Raw genomic sequence first — 23,538 nt, 5'->3', positions numbered from 1 at the left:
CAGCAACATTATGATGGGTGGGTGTAGTAGGTGTTTTTCTGTGAATCTTTCACATTTCATCACAGATGGAATAAAAATATCATTGTAATGGGGCTATCAATCATCATTATGAGCCACTTCATTTTGAAGCTTTATAGCTTTTTATTTATACCTTCAGACTGTCTTCCTCTGTTACAGCTGGGTCAGTGTGACATATACAATATGACTGAAGGAGACTAATAATGATTTATACCGATAATGCTTTAATTCTGAGCCCTGCGTAGTAAGCAGTATTAGGTAAAAAGGAATTGAATTAGGAAGGCAGCCAGTTAGGCTTATGCCGGTAATACATTTTTATGTGGCGGTAATTGATAAAGCTTTTTTTACGGTAGACAGAGGTATCACGGTGATGAAATGCATTACAAAAACAGTAACAGTGTTATTGTGGTAAAACAAGTTTAATAACTTTTTCAAATATCAACCAATAATTAGAAATAAATAGAAAGTACAGCTTATTGATATTTCTTTGTCTGGTGTTTAATTAAATGATAAAACATCTCATGCTCCATATAGTAGACTAGATTTTAGTAAGTGAACACATGTAATGGTGATGATTAAGCTAAAGATGCCCACTTTACTTTGTGTACATTGGTGTATTTAACATCAAATACATAGGTTACATAATATTATTTGCTTTATATTTAAATGGTAATTTTTACTGACACATTCATTATAAATAATTACCTGTCAGTGTCGGTATGTCTGTATGTTATTTCCGCATAGCAAGCAGTAAGCAGCACTCTGTGGCAAGATACATGGTGTTGCGTTTCATCTTCAAATGAAACGTAGGCAGTCGTGGCCTAATGGTTAGAGGGTTGGACTCGTGACCAGAAGGTTGCCGGTTCGATCCTCAGGTCAGGCGGGTAACGATTGAGGTGTCCTTGAGCAAGGCACCTAACCCCTACTTGCTCCCCGGGCGCTGCAGCGATAGCTGCCCACTGCTCTGGGTGTATGTGTGTTCACCACTTGCTGTGCGTGTGTTCACTACTCTCTGGATGGGTTAAAAGCAGAGGTATATCTCGGATATGGGTCACCATAACTGACAAATTAGTCACTTTCACTTCACTTCTTTTCAAATCAAAATAATTGTAATCTGCCACACTTCCATTATTAAAGGTGCGGTTTGTAAAAAATTTGCAGTAAAATATCCCAAAAACGCTAAAATAGTGGTATATATTAGGGCTGAAACGATTAGTCGACATTGTCAACAATAAAAAATTGTCAACAAATATTCTTGTTGCCAAGTAGTCGTTTGATTACGTGATTTAATTTAAGGGCCTGCAATATCACAATTTGACCACTACGATACTGTAGCGCTAGAGTGTAACGCAGCCTTCTCGAATGCTCTCGCAGAATAAAGACACCGCGAGAATTATGGCGAGAATTATATGCGAACAAGTGTGGGAAAGCTTTACCAAATTGAAAGCAAAAAATGCGGTTTTGTGCAATGCATGCAAGGCGGAACTTGCCTTTCACAGCAGCACAACCTGCATGCTAGAGCATTTAAAAGGAAACGGCCCGGAGAATGAGCTGGAGTGAGGTGGCTGTTCTCCATCTAGAGTCGTGTTGAATGTCATTTTACCTCAGTGAAATGACCATAGTTTTAATGTAAGACAATTAATCGTGTTTAATGGAATTTACATTTGTTTTACACATAGTGAACGACTTCAGCATGAGTTTAGCATGTGTCAGAGTTTAGCATCACAGTTAGCATGTAGTACATACCCGAAGTAGACGAAGCAACGAAGGTGAACTACTGGTCAGTCAAAAATTGTCTGTGCACTACATGATGTGTGTGTGCGCTGAGACTTCGGTGGAACCACGCAGTCATGAGCGTAAATGAGCCGTGAAGACAGCAGTCTTGAACGGACGTTAACTTGCGTATTTGAAGTTATAAGCTGCGTCACTGGCAACATACGATCGGCTTCGAATCGGCAAGACGTGAGACTGACCGGCCGGTCACGGCCGATCATGCGAAAACCGGTCGATTCCGGTTTCTGACCGGTCAATCGGTGCACCTCTAATATTTTGTTCAGCGTAGTACTTAAAATTACTCCAACTACTTGAAAATCGTGAGAAAATCGCCATCCTAAACGGTGACATGGCGCTGTGCAGTTTCCTGTCAATGGCGTCATATCCACGTTCCCCCTTTGTTACCGCCGTTACTAACGTAGAAACTGCATGACAACAGTGTCGTGGACAAATACGGAAAGTAGTGTCTAGCGTCTATCAAGCCACTAATTTGTTTTGAGCAGTCACTCATTTATGGACCACAATCATTCGCAACAATTATAGAACTTTACCTCATCTGCTAACATTTTTTTTCGTTCCCGTCTAATTGATGACCATCAGCGGTGGAGTTGTAGACAACAGATCCCATCATTCCACGCTCCTTTATAGCGTCATCAAGCAACAGCATTGTTGTTGTTTTGATCGTGCACCCTCTAGCAACTGATCTTACAATCTCTTTTAGAATCCACTTTTAACTACATAACTACGATTAGCGGATTACTGTTACTACACTTATTACATTTATTCATTTGGCAGATACTTTTTTCCAAAGCAACTTACAAGTAGTAGAGAATATAAACTTTGTGTCACTTTGCACTTTAAACTTTTGCGCTTTAGTTCGGCTATTTTTTTCTATGTGGTATTCAGATACACGTAAGAATGAGAAGCGGCATGACAACTCATATTGCACCTTTGATTGGAAGCGCACCGCCTTTCCCCATTCTTCTCCATGGGTTTACACACATACAACATGAGCGCATTACTACGACTCGTAATAACACCTAAACACAATTTCTGTTGGTTCAAATGAATTCAGATAACATTCCCTCTGCTTAGCACCAATCAATAACAAAGCTTCTCTTTAGACTCTGCCTCTTTTTAAATAAGCAGAACCAAATCAGCGGTCATTAATAATGCAAGTCAGTATTAGTAATTCAGTTATTTTGGGGAAAATCATTGAAAAATTCCGATGCAGGCTAATATAAGGTGTGCCCCTAAAATGTTCACTTACGCCCCTTTAAATTTCAGTCAGGAGCTACAGTGAGCTACAGTCTGAAGCCCTGTTGTAAGCTGTATGTAGAGAAGTAAACGTTTTATTGCAGATTTGTATCTCACATTATTTATAAGGAATGTTGGTGAGACTTGTTTGTACCAAAATATCAAGAGTGTGATATATTCACAACGGAGTAAGAGGTTCCTCATGGACAGACAACTGAGCTGTCATACTTTCAGTGGTGTGCGAAGATGTGCAGCCCTCTTCCGTAATCCCATCGCACGAGGGCTGTTACATTGGTCATGGCTGTACCCCCTAGTTATCATAGAAATCTAACTTTTTTAGCATTTTGATAATAATGATTATACCCTTGTGGAGGAAAGGTATCTCTGAACATCCCTCGGGCTGATAGGATAAGAGTCAGCTCTGTATGTTACTTGGAAGAGCGTGTTGTAAACCGCAAGAATTTCATTAGAAAAGTGTATAGTGTCACGGGAGGACGTGAGAATTTCCCTTGATTTCCAGTGCTTGATGATACAAAGTCAAGATAATTTTCTATGAAATAAACACATAATATTAATGGAGAACATCCTGTTTCTTTCAGCTTTTGCAGTGCTAAATTGTAGTGATATATTTACTTCCTTAAAAATAGTTGTTTTGTGATTACAAAGGACCCTGTTGACTTGCAAAAAGGTGATTTCCCCCTTACTTACTTCTTGCTATGATGTATGCTCATTCTCACAAAACAGATTCTCACTTCCTTTTCCTTTAGGTGTTTATAACAGCAAACTAAAGGGAGGCCTTTTTGTTGAACAAGTATGTATTAAATCATCATCTGTGCCGTGTAAACTTGAAGTTCGATGTTGACCACTGTTTGCTAGGGGTAGAATGAGATCTTGCGAGATCCGATTTGTCTCGAGATCCCAGAACACCATATTCTCACGCAATTGGCATGATGGAGTGCTGGGCTCGAAATTGTGATCGTTTTAGTCACATGTGCTCCTTAAATTTAACCTGCGCAACCTCAAAAAATATATGGGAGCATTTGTGTGAGTGCACATTTTGTTGTGCAAATTTTTTTTAAGGTGAAAAAAATACCTTTTCCCCTATGTATTTCATTATTGAGGATTTCTTTACAAAAGTCAAAAAATCTTGTCTCGTTCTCGTGGGTGATGAATGTGATTTAAACACTGGATATAAATCTGGATTTGGAGATTGTTTGAAACTGATATATGGCTAAAAGATGCTGGACATGAACCGAGTGAAACTTATGTCTGTGTTTTGTTGTGCTTTAATTCAGCCTACACACCCCGCATGCGCCGTATGATTTCGGAAGTAATCGTACAGCTGTATCTATCTTTTATAAATGTGATCAAACTAAATACTTTATATATAGAGAAACATCGTATCTCTATAGGTACTCTATATTAATATGAGATTGTTATAAACCCTGTGTGTTAGGGCCGCTTTAAAGATAGGATATAGATATTGTGCTTGTCCAATCCATTGCACTTTCTCATAAAAATTGACCAAAAGTAGGCCTAGTTGTTATTTGCATTTGATAGCCTGGCTTCTCCTCTCTTAGGGCTGTGTGTATGCACTGCGTATCTGTGAACGTTCAGTTAAAAATTTGTCTTGATTTTCTTTTTGCAGTCCGCATCTGTTCACATTTTTTCTGCAACTGTAAAACCTGTTTTAAGTAATTCCCGTACATACATGAAACAACATGTCAAACACTTAGAATAGTTTATCACAACAACGAAGATTAGGGATAAAGGCTGAAGCATTGGCCTACTTTTTGAGAATGCATTGGCTATGTGCCCCAAAAGCCTGTTGTTCTTCTCCTCCCATGGCAATACTGCTGCGTGTACATCTGAATCTTCTTAATCTCTGAGGTACTGGATTCACATCATCTAACCCTTCTGCAAAATTTAGCTTTTTTACATTCTCAATACAGGAGTGTTTGTATTTTGAAATGCAGACCACACAGCAAAAAAAAAACATTTCCTCTGACATTTAATGTGTAATCCAGTGTTCACTCTGTATAGCAGATGCAGTTTATACATGTCTTCTTTTTACTTTTAATGTGCCAGATGCTCTCTTCCACTGCAACATAAGCAAGTAAAAATTAATTTACCGAATTCAAAACAAAGGGATATAGATTTCTCCTCCTCATCAGGATATTTGATTATTCATGCTTTGACGCATCTGTAAGCCTCTGTTTTCACATTTGCTGACCTTTAGCGTAACCATTTGGCACAACTGCATGAAAAACAACCTTTGACTTTACAAACCTTTCTGGTGATGTGATCAGGTGAGATCAGCACTCATCAATCAGTACTGGCCATGACTGATGTGGGAACAACTGATACACCCAAAGCTTATTGTGACTTTTTTGAGTTTAAAGTGTGATGTCATCAGAATGATGTTCAGTTAGGGCCCGAGTGGATCTGCTTGTGAGTAATACAAGAAAATCATTAGATGTATGCTAAGTCATTTGGGATGAATGGTAGTTATTTGATCTTAGATTTTTGTCTGGCAGATGTTAAATAGGATCTTATTTTAAACCTCAAAACATTTTGTTGTGGCTGGTTTTACATGAGCCAGCACCCCTCACATCTAGGCCTGAGTCGATAGACAATGACATTGTCCGTCACCGATGGCTGACAGCCATCACAATGTTTTGTCGGCATTTTGATTCTCCTGCATGATGCAGTTTTCGTCATCAGGAAGGTCTGAGGTCATCCCCATCTCCTCCGCGTACTAGGCATGGGCATTTAAAGCAAAAATAATATTAGAAGATTATTCGAAATTCGCACCCCTCCCCCATATTTTAGCTTTAAATCCGTGACGACACACTGCTTTATTTATTATGGAATAGGCAATCTTACATAAACCCATGCATTTAGATAACGCGCTGAAACATTAATATATTAACAGCCGAATGACGGCACTTATTAACAGAACGTCGATCACGATCAACCGCTCATAATGCTAGGACATTTCCTTGTAAAATATGAGCATGCGCATTTATATCAACTAAAAAACAGCACAGTGGTTGATCAAGGAAAATATAATAAAGCCATAAAGATTTTTGACCAGACTTAAAACACCTTAAAACATATTAACTGAATGATGGCATTTATTAACAGTCCGGAAGGATTTCATGAATTAACAGCTAAAAAGGCTTCAGTTTCTATTGTCATGAACACGTTACGCGTGAAAACACGGCAAAAATTTTAAGATCGCACCCACTATTCGAAATTCTGTAATTAAAAATCGAATCGAATATTCGAAATTCGTGACTCATCCCTACCGCTTACGCAGATAGCATATTCCCAATACGAATGCTTACAGCAGAGTCCACACTATGACATTCTCCACGTGTGCCAAGCTGGTCTATTCGTACTTATCCATGGTCGAGTATGATTTGTGACCTGCGTAGATGACTAATCACACACGCCCAGCCTACACTGGTGGGCTCAAGATCTACTTGTCATGCAGGTTTTACATGCGCGAGCTCATGCTGTCTTGAAAACAGGTTGCAAAATGCGATTTGGTTGCAGTTTGGAGCCCTGATATAATTGTTTTTAATGTGAACTGATATCGCCCTGCCTCCCGATGTCATGTTCATCTTAATGTTTCACTGTAGGGATCATCCAATGCTAATTTGGTAGATGTTGCCCAACACTGCTCACATTATCATCAAAAATTACAGATACTTCAAGATTTCACTTTTTGTTGGCTAAACAAGTTCATCACACATTTCATGTGGCTTTCGAGTTTAATTCCTTATTAAATTTAGCCAAGAATGATAACTTATAATCACAAGATCTGTCAGGTTCGTAAACAATCCATGTTGCACAATTTAACATCCATGCATTGAAATTAGCCCTGGGGGCAAAACATAAAGATATCACTGTTCAAACAGTAGCCTCAGTTTACATCATCATCCATTCACGCCCTCCCTTTAGCCAAGAACTGTGACGAATGCTGGCCAGCATGAAGGATTGCATTGAAAACTTGCCCATGGATGCCTTTGTTCATGTAAAACCCTTCAAACATTTTTTCACCCAGTGCGTCATTGTGACCTTCAGAACTGTTCACAGAGGTGACACGCCTCTGAATAAGGGATGTGTGCTACGACTAATTCGACAGTTGTTTAAATAAATCAAACTGTTCATATCCAATATTAAATGTAGCTAAAACAGGCATATGCGTTCCACTTTCCTTACGTTATGATCATTAATATTTCTTAATTTGCTGATCTGCCAACCCTGACTGGATCGTTTTAGCGGCTGCAGGAAGTGAAGCGATGATTATTTGTTTGCTTTGGCTGGTCTGTGCAAATATATATAAACAATTAATTAAAAGCCTAAAAACAAATGCTTCATTATTTGTTCATTTAAATGATGTTGGATGAAAAAAACATTGCTTTTTTAATTACGTCACAATTTATGTAGCCTACAAGTTATAATTAGGATAGGCCTATAGCCTTTAAACAAACAAGAAAGCCTAAACATATCATGTTTTTATTATTTATAAAGCAAAGCAAGGCGTATAAAAAAAAGCAAATAGAAAGCAATGGGCAAAACGTACAGAACAAGCTACAGAACAGATTTGATCTTGTGTAGAGTGACTGAAAAAGGCGTGTCACACTCGAGTCCGCATGTGATTATGATGTTAATAATATTTCACATGTTCTTGTTGAGGACATGCAAGCATTATATGCTCGGAAGAAAGTCTGCTCAAACACTTACTCCGTCTAACTCTGCATGGGCGGGCACACAGATAACGGTGCTAAGCGATAGTTTATTCAAGCGCCTTTTTGTGATTAACATTAAACACAAAGTAATTTAAACAATTGCTGAATCTAGAAGCTGAGACATTCTCATTTCAGTTTTATTGAGTGTGCTCAAGATGCACTCACCGCATTTATAGCCCATTCTGCCATCAAATAATGTAAATTCATGCCGTCTTTCATTCATTTGATCAGTGTTGGGTTTAACTAGTTACTAAGTAATTTAATAACTTTTCCCTTGAAAAAGTAAAGTTAGGGATTAGTCTTATTTTTCCTGTAATTTAATTAGATACTTTGGATGTAATTAAACTAAATACTTTGTGTAATATAGGGGTTTGCAATACTGGAATGACATCAAAATTCAAAGTCTAACTAAATTCTCACATTTGTAGTTTTATATTATTTAGTTGACTGAATATGAGAGGTTTCATGGAAACCCTTGAATCACTTAACTAATCAAGGTCGATATAGAAAGTAATTGGTTATAATAAATTAAATACTTCTTGGAGAGATTAATTTGTACAGTAATCTAATTGCACTATTGAATATGTAATGAGTAACTAGTAATTAATTACATTTCAGAGTAACTTACCCAACAATGCATTTAAAATCTTAAAATATTGATTATTTATTATGAAGTAATTGTATGTAGCTTTGGATAATTTTCTACTTTTTTATTTTATGCCTGCATTCTGCGCTTCCGTCCGCATTTGCCTGTTTTTCATTGTTTTTGATGTGCGAAATGATAGATGTTCATGTTTTGATTTTCAAAAAATGCCTAATATTACATATTTCATCTTGATTCTCGGAAAACAGGCTGTTGACCGTCTGGTTCTATGAAGAATTGTTTACCTCATTTGTAAGTCGCTTTGGATAAAAGTGTGGGGGCAGGGTCAATTTTAAATTTTGGGATCAATGTCACCAACCCATGAAAAAGTTTGTTGTAGTCCCAACGAACATTCAGTTCATTGTAGTCTTGAAATGTGATTTCTGTTAAAGAAAATATCTTTCTTTTCTGTGAACTTTGAGCGTTGCGACTTGGAAGATATTGTTGGTGTTCGAATGGGTATCCTACTCACTTACTAAATTTAAAGAAGTTAAATTCCATCAGACATCCCCTTTAAATATCATTTTATCTCAAAAGAGCCAATTAAAAATGAGAAAAATGCTTTATATGATTGTGATGTTGTAAGTTTACTTTAAGAAGTTCACCATCGAAATGAAAATTCTTTCATCATTTATATTCTTCAAAATATCCTCTTTTGTGTTCTGCAGAAAAAAGTCATACAGTGACATGAATGTTAGTAAATGATGACAGATTTTTCATTTTTGAAGGTGAACTACTTTAACTGTGGAATGAAGAGTATGGCTAAAGCTAACAGGAAATGTTTTGGGAATTTCACTGGGCGCCTGGCTTTCCTAGACCTACTCATCCAGATGGTCGAAATGCACAAAATGAAGCGATCTGTCATATCAAATGAAGCACTGGCTAATTGATCACAGTCATTTATTGTGTCCTGTCACCCGTGTTCTTTCCTGGCACATAACTCAAGTCCAGAGCTGCGATTTAATTTTGTGGCTTGCAAATGCTGTCGCTGGTGCTGTTGATGCATTGTATTTGTTGTTGTTTGGTTTAAAATCCAGTACAATATGAAATATTTATTTCTCAACTCTTTATAATGTTGACGTCTGCCCCGAAAAAAGGTTTTCATACAGTCCTCCAACCAATTAATAATTTCCCTTTAGTTCCGCATAACATTATTTGTTTGATTCTTAAAGTAATATTCTTTTGGTTTAAAACATTATTAAATATAAATTAAAATAAATATTCAACTAAGAAATTACGAAATTTTAGTTTTGACGAATGTGCAATTTTAAGGTTACACACACAGTAAACACAAACCTTGTCAAGTCACCACCAGACCGCACTCTTTAAGTTAACGGTCCATGGATCAGCATAGACGCATCAGTCACTAATGAATATGATTTTGAAGGTAAGTAAACTACTTATGAAATCAGTTGATATTGAATATGAATTAGTTTTAACATTGTCTGTTAAAGCTGCAGTATGTAACCTTGGTATTTGACCACAAGAGGGCGCATTTCCAACAATAACAAAGGCGAAGCTTGATGACGCTATGAAGCAGGTGACGATGGGAGATGTCGTTTTAAATGTGTTTTCGCCATAGCGATGTATCTAAATTGGATAAACGAATCATGATCACGGATGAGGTAATTTATTTGTTTTTGTATTACCTGTATATCTGATCGTATTATTTTATGTCATCATAATTAATGAACTGCAAGGAACGTGAAATGTTATGCTATATTATCCCGTTACAACTTACAGCTATTTGTTAAATGATTTGTTGGGTTAATGTTGTGCAGTGTTACGTGTTTATGGTTAATGCCGTGTTTTTTTTTTACGTGCTCAAACCAATCGTTCTAAAATAAATAATTGATTTGCTTACATGTCTATCAATACACTCGCGAGAGCAGAGTCTCTGTCAAGTCCAAGATTGTCGCGCAGCTCTCTCCATCTCGAAAACGCCTGGCCGATATTTATCCTGGTTTTATTCCTCCGTTTGTCACACAGTCTGCGTGTATCCAAATATGGACGCTTCCGTTTTACTGGCACTTCAATACTCGCCAAAGAGTAATCGTGATCCATAACAACCACTTCCGCATTTGACCATGTGATATTCTGGTCTACACCGGAACAAAGTATAGAGCAGACATTGCGTCACTGAGAGGCGACATTTCTTTTCCGGGATGGCCAGTTATTTAAAATCGGAATTTCTCTGAAATAAAAAATCTTTAGAGACTTTTGAAATATTGTAAGTACACAACTGGAGGAAATATATCACACTGTGCAAGTTATTTTCTGAAATTTTATTACAAAATTATTACATACTGGAGCTTTAATGTAGACACTTTGTGTTAAAAGATCGCGTATCACAGGCAATCTTGAGTGCCTATACAGTAGTGTTGCATGCGTCGGTCTATCTTCGAAGAGTATTTCGTTTGGTCAAATTAAAAAAAAGAGAGATGCTGCTTTACGATTATTTCCGAAAAAACACGAGCTGATAGAGTTGAGACTGGCGGGGAGAGTTGCAGTTCATGTCCGCCATCTCTTTGACGACACACGGATCCAGAATTTGAAAAAACTTGTCTAAACAATTTTGAGTGCTGGGGGAGTGTATAAAGTACAGAAATACGAAGTCATCAGGCCAACTCATTTTTTTAACAAGTTGACCATGTTAAGCATGAGCCCTTAGGTGTGGCAAAACAGATTAAAAATGTACTGTCCCTGGCACTCTTTTATTACCTTGTTGTTTGTAAGTAACATTATCTGTTATAATTTCAACTTCAAATTAGTTAAAGGGGTCATATTGCGGCAATACGTGTTTTTCGGTGTCTTTGGTGTGTTATAAGTTGCCCATGCATGTATTAGACACGTAAAATTGCAAAAATGTAAGTGTCGGAACAAAAGATGCGTTCTATCTAAAAGCGAATGCGAACCCAGACCTGCCTCGTTTAACGAGCCCCCCTCGCATCTACGTCACTTTGTGATATGATTTGACCAAGACCGGCCAAATGTATACGGAAGTAAGGTGGGCAGTCTTGTAAATCTCATTGTACCGTCGCAGCGTGATCCCAATATGGTGAGACTCGTTACATTTCCGCGCAGTATTCGACCAATCACTACGCACTAGTGACCTGGCCAATCATAGCACACCTCGCAGATCAGAGCAATGAGCTTTGTAAAATATCAGCACGTTTCAGAGAGGCGGAGCAAAGAGGAGATGCAAATATGTGGAAATACAGCGTTTTTTTTACCTTAAATCGTGTATACACATTGTATTACATCTTAAGCAAACAATAACATTTGTTTTAGCCGAGTCAAATGACTGCTGAAACAAAGATTTTATAGTGCACGCGTTCTCTGACTGAAACTCTCAAATTCTCCCATCATTAAACCACAGGATTAGTATTACCTGGGGACCTGTCATTTGTAATAATTGCATGGGTTGTCTGTGATCTTAATCCTGTGCAAATGTCTATAATTTGTAAAGTAAAAATACCCCTGCAAAAGTTGCCATATTTCGGCAAACACCAAGGTACTTCGATAATAATAATCCCGTGCGAATCTGCATCTGATTTGATGGGCTCGTATATCCTTTTTCAAGGTTTTATCCGCCGTATGTGGAAATAGTGGCTGTGTTGAAGTGTTTTGAGAACATTTTGGGTGCTGGGTCATATCCATACCTGCCAACACTGCCTTTTTGGCCAGGAGTATGCCCTTTTGTTATTTCTCCTGTGAAACTCCCGTGAAACGCGATACTGAACAGATCCTCGGAACGCCATCACGGGTTTCAAATGCTGACAGGTGCGGTCATATCGTTATACACCATACAGCCAAATTATATATAGACAAACTATACGCAAGCCCTTGTCATCATAGCCAGGAAATAAGTCCATAAATTTGTATGAATCTTGTATGTGAGAGATTCTTGATTTTTTTATCCAGACGTCGGAGAAGGAAGATGCTGAACAAAGTCTTCAGCAGGAAACCATGACAATCTTCATTATTAGAAACGCACAAGCTGTACCCAAAGACATTGGCAGAATACTTGAAGGACAATAAGGCTGTTGTTTTATAAGGTCAATATTTGGAAGCTATTAGAAGTAAAAAATCTGATACTTGAGTACTGAAATTGTGGATGTATGGAAGTGTACGATGTATACGTTAATAAATACCGATGTAACGAAATGATTGCTGTCTTTTTTATTCGATTTTGGATAGGATTCAATATTAATGTTCCTTAATGCAATCGAGTTTATTAAATCCATATCTGACCTGTTTAAACTGAACTTTTTAATGATAAATAATTGTTTAATTAGATCTATTTTATCGGATAAAGCAAATCATTTCTAATACATATAGATTCAATCAAACAAAAAATCTATTTGATTTGAGAAAATAAATATTTTTTAATGTTATTTCTTAAATTAGAATTTTTGTTTTGATTAAATATATATCTGTTTGTTTGGATAAAAAATAGAATTTCAATTAATTTACTTCGCTTTCCTGTAGCTCATTGGTAAGAGCATTGCGCAAGGTTGTGGGTTCGATCCCAGGGGATTGCACATACCAAAATATAAATGTATAGGTTAATGCAATGCAAGTCGCTTTGGATAAAAGCGTCTACCAAATGCATAAATGTAAATGTAAAATGTACATACTTCAACAAGAAGTATATATGTTGTATGAAGTTTTATAAAATAGTTTTTATAGATATTTTGTGCAAGTTATTTATTTTTCATTATATCAACTTATAAAATATAGATTTGAATCCTTACACCAAATTATTTTAAGTTGTTTCAATCAAATCCTTTTTTCAGTGTGCCTCTGGTTTTTTGTGGGATGGGAACAAGCATTTTTAAAGGCAACTTGCTTCATCTAAGAGCTTAATGGGGAATGTTGTTTCCCATCGGGAACTCTGTGTCTGATGGAAAGTAATCATTTCTATGATTCCACATGGCTTGTCTGGGGGGTTGTCTAAATATGGTGTCTTGTTTTTTGTTTGTGTCCCCCTTGGTCAAACAACCGAAGTCAAACCATCAGCCTGCGTAGAGCCTTAAAGGAAAAAACAAGTTGTCTTCATATTAATGCTTTTGCAGATGCAAATTGAGGTTTCCTAAAAAGTGTTAGAATTTACTCTTAAATGCATAACTGTTCACACCTTTTTTTATAAAATTCATGGTTTTACCTGAAAAGTTTGGTCTGCCTTTTTTGCACCCAATGCCTCTGTTTAGGAAGGGAATGTAAACATCTTTTCTCCTTTTGTTAAGGCTTGACCTGTTTTCTTGTTGTGACATGTCTGATGGTTTTTGCTGCCGTTTGTCTAGGAAGTTAAAGGATTTTGGGCTAGTAGGGTGGCATGCAAATTTACATTGAATCACACACTCCATCTGACCTACATTTGAGTTTACATGTTAGATGGTCACTTTTTTTTAATAAGGACATAAGGTATTGATACAAGTAGTCAGGTACAGTGTTAAGTAGGGTAAGGTAAAGTGAGATGGTCATTATTGAACAAACAGATATTGACAAGACCAGGAAATAACAAAAGGTTGTCCTCAGTATTTTTGACGGCCTTCAAATTTCAAATTTAATAAAATCAGTATTCTGTTATTTACAACAGATTAAACCTTGATATCAAGAATGATGTAACTGCATAGATGTTGAAGCCTAGTTCTGTGCTCTAGTTTTAAACTACTTGACCCACAGGCATGAAACATTGTTCCTCTCAAGTTTCTCCGGGGGCAATAATTCACCATTGATGCCTCTCTGGACACACATTGTAAACATGTGTATATGCAAGGATGGACTCATTAATCATCGGGTCTTCAGATGTCAAAGACAACATGTTTTCCTTTACATTGTCATTTAGCTGACGCTTTTATCCAAAGCGACTTACGAATTCGGTATTTAATATAATAGAAATAATAGAAGCAATTGGAACAACATAACGACAACAAACAGCATAAGTGCGGTAAAACTGGTCTCATATAGCCTACCGTAGTATACTAAGCTTATGATTTTTAGGGATTTGGCGGGTTCATAAATCTGAATTAGCGAGTGAAGATATGGGGTGCCTAACCAGTGTTGGTCTTGTAGGCCAAGAGCAGAGCTTTGAATTTGATGCGGATGTGAAAACATTCCTTCTCCTTTATCTGGCGTAGCTTTATATTTTATTGCTCTTTGCACGTTGTTCAATGTTGTAAACGTTTACGAGGACCGTTTTCTTAAGTTTTAAAGTGGGTGCGTCTTAACTACTGTGACTTCCCCTTACAAGCTTCACCTAATCACAAAGTGCAGATGGTGCAGACTCGAATCTCCTCGGAGGAATCAGTCGACGTCAGTTTAATGTTTGACGTTGATTGAGGGTTTGACCATATCGGCTCAGGTGCTGACAGCATGTTAACATGTCTCTGTATGTGCGCAAGTCCTCGCTCCTAAATCTAGTCAAGGTGACGCTCTCAGATTACTGTGTGACTATTTGAATCAAGAGAGCGCTTACAATGACAGTCACCAGCTGTTGCTTATGCTCCGAGTCATCTGACAGCTTTCTTTAGAAGACAGATGCAAAGTAAAATATCTCTGCCATGATTTTACATTACACTTGAATCTGGCTCCCAAATTGAGAAGGTGATGAAGATACAACGAACAGATCACACTACAATCAATCATATGCTCATATGATTGATTGTAGTGTGATCTGTTTGTTGTGTCCATTGATAGTAATTTCAGATGCTGCGGTCCGTTTCACTTGCATTCATTTCCAAACATGGAATGTTTTAGGTGTTGAAGAGCTAGTGTGAGTTTAGCAAGGAATGAAAACACAGCTTATGTGAATCACCATTGATTATATTTGATATTAGTCTCAGGTTGTTGTTTTGACACCAAAAAACTAGGTAATAATTAACTGCCTTTTTTATTCACACAGTTGCCTGAATTCTCAGGCTAGTGATGTTTGGGTAATTGTTAGCTATGTGGATATGTTCAGAGTAGAAGAACTGAACTGTAAGTGAATTTTTTTGTTCACTCATGATTGTACGATTTTGAGGCACACAGGTGGCTGTATAGCCGCATCCCATTTTTTTCTGGACACAACATGGTTTTGAAGCAATTCATAATCTTCCAAGGTCACCCAAGCAAAAATTAATAGTACTTTTTTTTTTTTAAAGAGCTCTCTGTAGGGTCGGGTGACCTGCGGGGTTATAAAGTGAGGCTTGTCTTTATACAACGCGGACTGCGCAGAGACGAGTCTTCTTTATACAGTGCAGGTTGGGCAGACATGAATCTTCTTTATACAAATCGGGCTGCACAGACACAATTCTCCTTTATACAACGCGGGCTGTGCAGACACGGGTCTCTTTATACAGCACTGGCTGCGCAGACACGCGTATTTTTTATACAACGTGGGCTGCGCAGACAAGCGTCTTTTTTATACAAAGTGGGCTGCGCAGACACGAGTCTTCTTTATACAACGCGTGGTGCACAGACACTAGTCTTTATACTTCTTTATACAACGCGAGCTGCGCATACACTCCTCTTCTTTATACAACGCGAGCTGCGCATACACTCCTCTTCTTTACACAACACTGGCTGCACAGATACGAGTCTTTATTTATACAATGAGGGCTGTGCAGATACATGTCTTCTTTATACAGTTTGTATATTTGTTTAGAGCATGATTTGCTGCACAGAGCAGCGAGAGTCACTTGATGAAAGTGAAACATTTGTTGGGATCACGATGCCAACTCAAAGTCGTTATGTCTGTCAGCCATCAGCGATGGACGATGGCATCATCTATCAGACCATCCCTAGTTCTCTGTTCCTCGGTCTTCTTCGCTGGACAGAAGCGAGGTGTTCTAGCACATGCAAAAGAGATGCTGACATTATCCTGACTGCGGTGCTTATGTGTTGTGCATGTAACTGTTTTTGGCCTGTAAGTTGTCGTCTTGTTTTTATAATGTAAATCACCAATCTTATATTTGTCTCTGTTTGCAGGCAATCTGGTCATCATGTATATTGTTCAGAAGAGATCTCTGCTGGCCAAGGACTCCCTGCACAGGATGACAGCCATTACGCAACGCAGGAACCAGGAGCAGATAAAGAGGTAGTGCAAATGAATCAATATTTAAGGGATAGTTCACAATTTGTTTTACATTGTGTCATGAATTACTCTCTCTAGTTTCTTCCAAACCTGTGTAGATTTCTTTGTTTGGTTGAACACAGAGAAAGATTTTTGGCCGAGTGCTTGTACAAAACAGTACTTGGACCCCAATGACAACCACATCTTTGTAAATTTCTTTCTGTTGAACACAAAAGAAGATATTTTGAAGAACTTAGGACAGCAGTTCTGTAATCAGTTCTGGCCAACTTTTTACTACCATTTTTATGTTTCCTACTATGGTACTGAATAGTGTCCAAGAACAGTTTGGGTACAAGCATTCTTCCAAAAACCTTTTCTGTGTTCATCAGAACATGTTTAGAAAAAGTTGTCATGCATTTTGACCCTGTGCTTGCTTGGCTGTTGTGAAAGTCTGTTCCTCAATTGAATGGGGAACTATTGCACAACTTCAGTGACAAACTAATGATAGCTGTTGACATTTTACCTTTCAACAGACTAATCTATAAAAACTGACAAGGGCCCCAACAAAGAGATGCCCCTCCTCTGAGATAATTGTGTAACCTATAGATTTGTTAGAAATGTTTTCTCTTTACTCCATATACAGTGCTTTATTGATAGTCCTTTGCTTTTGAAGACCCACCTCTTAAGTAACCAAACTTGTTTAGTCGACAGGATATAGTTCACCAAAAAATAACCTATTAAAACTCTTGTGAGTTTCTTCCAGAAGGACAAGGATGCAAAACATTTTTATTATTATTCAAGTCTGCAATATTCATATTGCAATTTTGCTGTAAAGGGGTCATATGGCGCAAACACATGTTTTTACGTCTCTTTGGTGTGTTATAAGTTGACCTTACATCTATTAGACACGCAAAATTGCAAAAATCAAAGTGTTGGAACAAAAGATGCATTCTATCTTAAAGCGAATGCTCACCCAGACCTGCCTGAAACGTCTTGTGTAACCATAAACCTTCAAATCCACGTCAGCTCGTGGTATGATTTTACCAAGACTGCCTAAATGTCTGCGCAAGTCAGGTGGTCGTTCCTGCCAGTACAATTGCTTTGGAACCTGATGTTCCAAATATGTTAAGAGGCCTTATATTTCCGTCACACGCATGTATTATTAGACCAATCACTATGCACTGGCTAACTGGCCAGTCATAGCATACCTCCCTTTTCAGAGCGACTAGCAGGCCCGGAGTGGCTAATCGCGAGCACCGGGAGAATTCCCGGTGGGCCGATCTGTTTTTTTGGCCGCGAGGGCCGGTGTTGTCATGGCACGGTTGAAATGTGGATGCTGCTGTTCCTAGGCTGCCTGCACTCACAGCGACCCTAATCTTTATATTTATTATTTTACCGCAGCCCCACTCTTTTTTTTTTTTATATTTTTTCTTAGCCCCACTCAGAGTGCAGCCTGAGGGTTAATGATGACGTGATTATCTTTTGACTCCCTGGCCCCGCCCCCGACAGCGACACTGCAAGTTGCTCAAAATAGAAAACCGTCAGAAATAAAAATGGATAACAGAAAGCGCAAAGGCGGCGCTGAACAGGCCAGAATAAAAAAGAAGGCTCTGGAAACTGACGTGGCCAAATGTTCTAAGCTGACCACATTTTTTCTCAAAACAAATAAAGACGACGAGACTGTAAGCTTTGGGTGAGCGCGAGCTCATTTTGCGTGGCCGGATGCTCAACATTTTTTGTGACTCGAGCGAACAGTTCGCGCGGCGCCGCAGTCAACATGAAAGTTTGCCTGTACAGACATCTTTTATGATCAATTTGTCTATTTTATATTGTATTCAGAATAAAACAATATTTATAAAAATTGCTCTTTTTAACTGTTCTTTATATAACAAAGACATCCAATGGGTTAATCTATGGCAATGTACATTTAAGAGTCCCTAACCAACAATATGTAGAAATGTATCCGCATTATGCACAGAAATGAAAGAGTGAACAAAAAGTTTGATATAAATTTTTTATTAAATCAACAAACAATCGTTCGAAATGCATTTCAACGTCCATCACACGCATCTACTTCACAAGAGCCATGTGTTCTACATCTCCACGTTTTTTGGCATGCAGCGGGTGAATATTCCATCTCCTTTTTAGCCCTTTTTTTGATAGTAGCAACACCACAAAATCTTCTACGTTTCCTTGTCGAGCAGCTGCTCGCAAGACGCTATTCTGAATGATCTGACGTAATTCCGGGAAAATTCCTACTTTTCTTCTACTTCCTGCGGATTTACAGGACGATTTCGTTTGTGCGCCCCCTGTTGTTTCAAAGAATATCTCAAAGGCGAACGCGTCAAGTATAAACGTCTCGTCCGTTTGGGGAGTTGCGCGCGTGGACAGCGGAGGCTCGAGGAAAAGGAGCCAGGCTCGTTTATAAACAGGCGTTTATTCAGAGGAAAAAGAGATGAAACAATCATTAGAAAGTTACACTGTGAACAAAAGTCAGATAACAGTGCAATACTTTTTTTATTATTTAACTAATGTTCTCATATTTGTGAAAAATATTTGAAGTTGTAAAGCAGCCGTATCATTGAAAAAGAAATTAAAGTGTCATTAGACAGTGCAATACATTTTATTTTTAATCTTTTTTAATTTATTTTGTTTTATGTTTTTGTTAGATTTTTTTCCTCATTTCAATGTTCGGATATTTATGAACATTAATTCTTAAAGAAAATAGATTCTGATACTGTCCTGCTATTTACTGTTCTAATAAATCTTCACTGTGAAGCAAAACTTAGGCTACTGTATTTTCACTGAATTGGAAATTATGATATCTTTGAAAAATACAATGAATTAAAAGGCTGTAGAGAACAGTGCGCTATTGCAGACTTATATTCTGAGGTTTTAATTATCATTATTTAAATCTAGTCAGTCGTGAACTAAAGTGGGCCGGTCTAAGGCATGAAACTCCAGGGCTGAAAATGAGTCCCAATCCGGCCCTGGCGACTAGCTTTGTAAAAAAATCCTTGCATTTCAAAGAGGCGGCGCAAAGAGGAGATGCACAGAATGTGGAAAATACAGCGTTTTTTTAACCTTAAATCATGTATACACATTGCATTACATCTAAAACACACAATAATATTTGTTTTTTCGGTGTCATATGACCCCTTTAAGTTTAAATCTTTTGCACTTGAGCATGCCTTTTGCTAGATTTGACTGTAGTTGTACCAGATACCACTGGTTGCACCTTATCTTATCTAGAAGAAAAAAATCCTTTACATTGAATATACTGAGAGACCGATTATACCACATATAGTTTAAGTTAGCCCCTCAGAATGCAGAACTTTGGGTGAGCGCTTTGTCTAACCGCACAATCTTATTTTTACATTTAAAGGTGATTTGAAACATTGTTTTTTAGGTTGAAGAGGAAAGTACGACACGTGTACAGGCATCATACGATGTGGGGCTGGCGACGGAGAGGGCCATTTTAGAGGAGGCCTTATTACATTTAAAAGATGCAACACATGAAGAACTGCACAAAAAAGTAGGTGCCCAACCCAGAGTTCTGTAGTCGGTTTTGTTATTTGCTTTTTTCTGTTTGTTTTACACCTCAGTGATGTTTGTTGTCACCTGAGGTTAGTTGATTTTTTAGCTCTTGTCTGCATCTTAATTTAGACATCTGGTGTTTTTACACAATACACATCCTTTCTTTCATTCCAAATGTGTTTTTCTTTTGTTTTAGACTGTGAATCTAGACGAGGTGGTGGAGGAGGCTCAGATTCATCTTAAATCTGACCTCTCAGAGCAAGGTCAACAACAGCAGCAGCAGGAGGAGGTGGAGGAACAAGAACCCCAAAACGCCCAACAACCAGCTCAACCACCCACTCTCACACAGCCCCAAACAACTCCTCCACCTCAAGCCCAACCAGACCCTGAAACCGCAGAGGCCACAGCCACAGAGGGGAAGTCTGTTTTAACCCCTCCCCAGACGGACCAACAGGTGGAAGACTCCTCCACACCTGCTGCTGAGCTCCAGAGTCCAGAATCAGCCTTACCTACCTCAGTCACCTACTCTGAGAGCTCCTCCAGGTAAGTACTCACACTCACGAAGGAGTGGAGGGGAAATGAGTTATTGCTGTCATTCATTTTGGTTTGTTTTTCACCATTATTTCTTTATTCAGCTTTCTTTTGATTTCTTATTCATTCATTGTTGCATTAATTTGCCTGCTTGTGGACTCAATTCTGCATCAGAGATTGATCGAATTCTGTCCTAAGCATATATCATTTTACGGACTTGACCTTGGACGTGCCTTGGATTTTTCAATAACATCACAATTCATGAATGGATCTCGGCCCACTATGGCTTGTTTTGACTTGACTTTTAGCATTTGCATCAACAATGACATCTGCAAAGCACTACATCACCAGGACGACAGGAGCTTGCTTCAGTCCTGGCCCTGCTTATGACAGATCCTCCCTCTCTCTCTCTGGCTCTCTCTCACTCATATCTTTCCCTTTCACGGTAAATGGAATATGATTTCTTTCCTTCAGTGGACTAGATGTCCCGCATGCTGATGTCCCTGTAGAGAACTCTAGTGCCAGTCAGTGTGAGGTGGGCTCTGTGCCCCCCTTCAGTCAACCCCTTGGCACCATTCTCAAGAGGTGAGTAGTGACCAGGTTAACGTCAGGTTACTGTACATCGAAACTTTACGATAACTCAAGCACTCGGGTAACATCTGGTGACTTGGTAACTGCTGGATAACCAAGTTGCGGAGCTGCTTCAGACCTATCAAGCAACGTCCTTTGGCCTTGTTTTTCTTTTTCATGATTTTTTCTTTTGGTTATCCCCTTATGTCACAATGTTTCAGTGCCGTTTTTTGTGTGCACAAATATTAGTCTGTTTTAATATTTTAGTGCTTTTCTGTTTATGGTTCTACTTACATCGACCACATTTCTCCCTATCAATTGTTTTTCAGCAGTGTTGTGGAGGAACATGCAGAGAATCAGTCCAGCACATTGGAACAGGACATGGAGACCATTAAAGATCCAGTTTTAATCCCAGATAAAGATTTTGTGGAGCTGGAGCAGATAGAAGAAATCCCAACACCCCCAGAGAACCAGAAGGTACACACAAACACTACAGACACTGCAGACACTTGTCACTTTCAGTTATGAAGTTCGATGTAAAATCGAAGTGTATCATTATTGCATCACAATATGACCTAAGGGGTTCCCAAACACTGTCCATTAATAATCTCTACATTTTGCACTCAGCTGGCTCTCTCCCCCATTATGATGAAAGGTTTTATATTTAGTTACCAGCGAGCTAGTCCACACCCCCACAGAACTAAACCCTTCCAGACTGTCTCACACACTTTAAATGGAGTAGATGGAAATGAAAGAAGAGGAAAGGAAGATGAAGTGAGACAGCAGTGCTGTACGTCAGCGCATTTGGTTACCACTGGACAGCCTTGTAAATTTTTTATCAACTAAATGGTCACTCAGCGTGGCTATTTAGCACTGGCAGAGAGAGATGAGAAAGAGAAGGGGAAAGTGATGGGAAGTTAAAGTGCAGCCTAAAACATTTAGAACAACCAAATGAATCGAGGGTGACAATGTTTTTCATTGGTTTATACGTATTTCTAGAGATGCTAGAAGTTAATGTTGTTGAGCAAATGTGACACAAAATGGCAAAAGGAAAATAGAATATTTATTTAGAATACAGTTGCGCTATTGGATAGAAATTGTATGTATTTGACAAAGTTGTTGCTATATTTTAAAACCATTACAATAACATTTATGCATTTGGCAGACGCTTTTATCCAAAGTGACTCACATTGCTTTGTATTATAATTTTTGTTGTTGTTTCTGAGCATGTGGAATTCCCTCCGATTGAACCCACGACCTTAGTGTTGTTAGCAGCATGCATTTACCACTGAGCTTCTGGAAAGATGTTAGACATCTAAATACCAATATGTATGAAAATAGGTGTATAAGTGTGTTTTGACATGCATATTACCGCAATAAACCATTTTGAAAGTTAGCTTGGTTGTGTCTATAATAGATAAAATGCTTTTTTTTGCAGGTGGAACATGAGGGAGCAACAGACCCTCCCGTACCCGGTAAAGAGGACATCCCCACCTTTGACGAGTGGAAGAAGAAACAGATGGAAGTGGAGGAGAAGAAAAGTAAGAGACTAAACTGATTATAGCACGCATGCACGCGTTCATAAGCGCGTCGTCACATGTGAGTCCGCCTCAAGGGTTTCTTGTGCATCAGTGCACACTCACGGTCCACTTAATTCAACAGAACCATTCATGCATTATTAGTTTTTAAAATGACATTTTTACTATCATATTTTTTATGTATTACATAATATAGTCTAATTTAGAGTACCCTTGTGTTAGTCAGAAAGCCATGTGCATGGTGAATGTGAACATGAGACCACTGTAATGCACTGCTTCACTGTGTAGACTCATGCCATAGGCCAACTGAACCCTTTAACTCTTGCATGTGAGAATCTGCGGTTTCAGCTGGGTTTGTACCTCTTCTGAAAGCAAATCAAACGAATTTAAAACTCTTCTGTTGTCTTATCAACTCGCCAATGGCGTGAAAATTTACCATGATCATTGTAATTATTAGTGCTGAAGACAGTCATTTACAAACTAGAGAGCTCTCAAAGAGACTTCTTTGCAAACATGGTGGAAGTTGAGTTCAAATAAGGCTTATGCCGACACTCAAATCATGTGGCTAATTTCATTTAAAGGTTGAGTCTGGATTTATGCTTCTGGTAGCCAGCGCTGCTTGACCTAGTGTGCTAAAACCAAAAAAAGTTCAGAACAGATTCTGTTCCATTAGAGGGATTTCTCTATTTTAATAAATAGCTCCTTTACCTATTGGCCATAACTTCAAATGTTTATATTGATAGCAGGTATTGGTTGTTAAAATGTAACTGATAGCCCATTTGTGTAGCTGTTTACCTGTTGTGTAGATAGTGATACACGAAGTTGTCCTGTTCACATTATATGGTCACCCAC

At 38.3% G+C, this 23,538-nt stretch overlaps 1 protein-coding gene across 8 annotated transcripts in view; it reads left to right on the top strand.

The window, feature by feature from the left end:
• Positions 1 to 23,538, top strand: part of suco (SUN domain containing ossification factor) — a 49,322-nt gene that overhangs the window by 5,284 nt on the left and 20,500 nt on the right. For 4 of the 8 annotated variants that reach the window (XM_056764091.1, XM_056764087.1, XM_056764086.1 and 1 more), the window contains exons 2-7: positions 16,426 to 16,534; positions 19,920 to 20,045; positions 20,244 to 20,590; positions 21,053 to 21,163; positions 21,478 to 21,625; positions 22,587 to 22,689. In XM_056764091.1, the coding sequence (XP_056620069.1) occupies positions 16,426 to 16,534; positions 19,920 to 20,045; positions 20,244 to 20,590; positions 21,053 to 21,163; positions 21,478 to 21,625; positions 22,587 to 22,689 (944 nt within the window). The remainder of the gene's footprint in view (positions 1 to 16,425; positions 16,535 to 19,919; positions 20,046 to 20,243; positions 20,591 to 21,052; positions 21,164 to 21,477; positions 21,626 to 22,586; positions 22,690 to 23,538) is intronic. The other 4 variants (XM_056764090.1, XM_056764088.1, XM_056764093.1 and 1 more) reach the window with 3 other exon arrangements.

The sequence above is a fragment of the Triplophysa dalaica genome, chromosome 13 (genome assembly GCF_015846415.1).
Source record: "Triplophysa dalaica isolate WHDGS20190420 chromosome 13, ASM1584641v1, whole genome shotgun sequence".
NCBI lineage: Eukaryota > Metazoa > Chordata > Actinopteri > Cypriniformes > Nemacheilidae > Triplophysa > Triplophysa dalaica.
The sequence above is the reverse complement of the archived record's forward strand: the minus strand, read 5'-3'. Positions and strand labels throughout refer to the sequence as shown.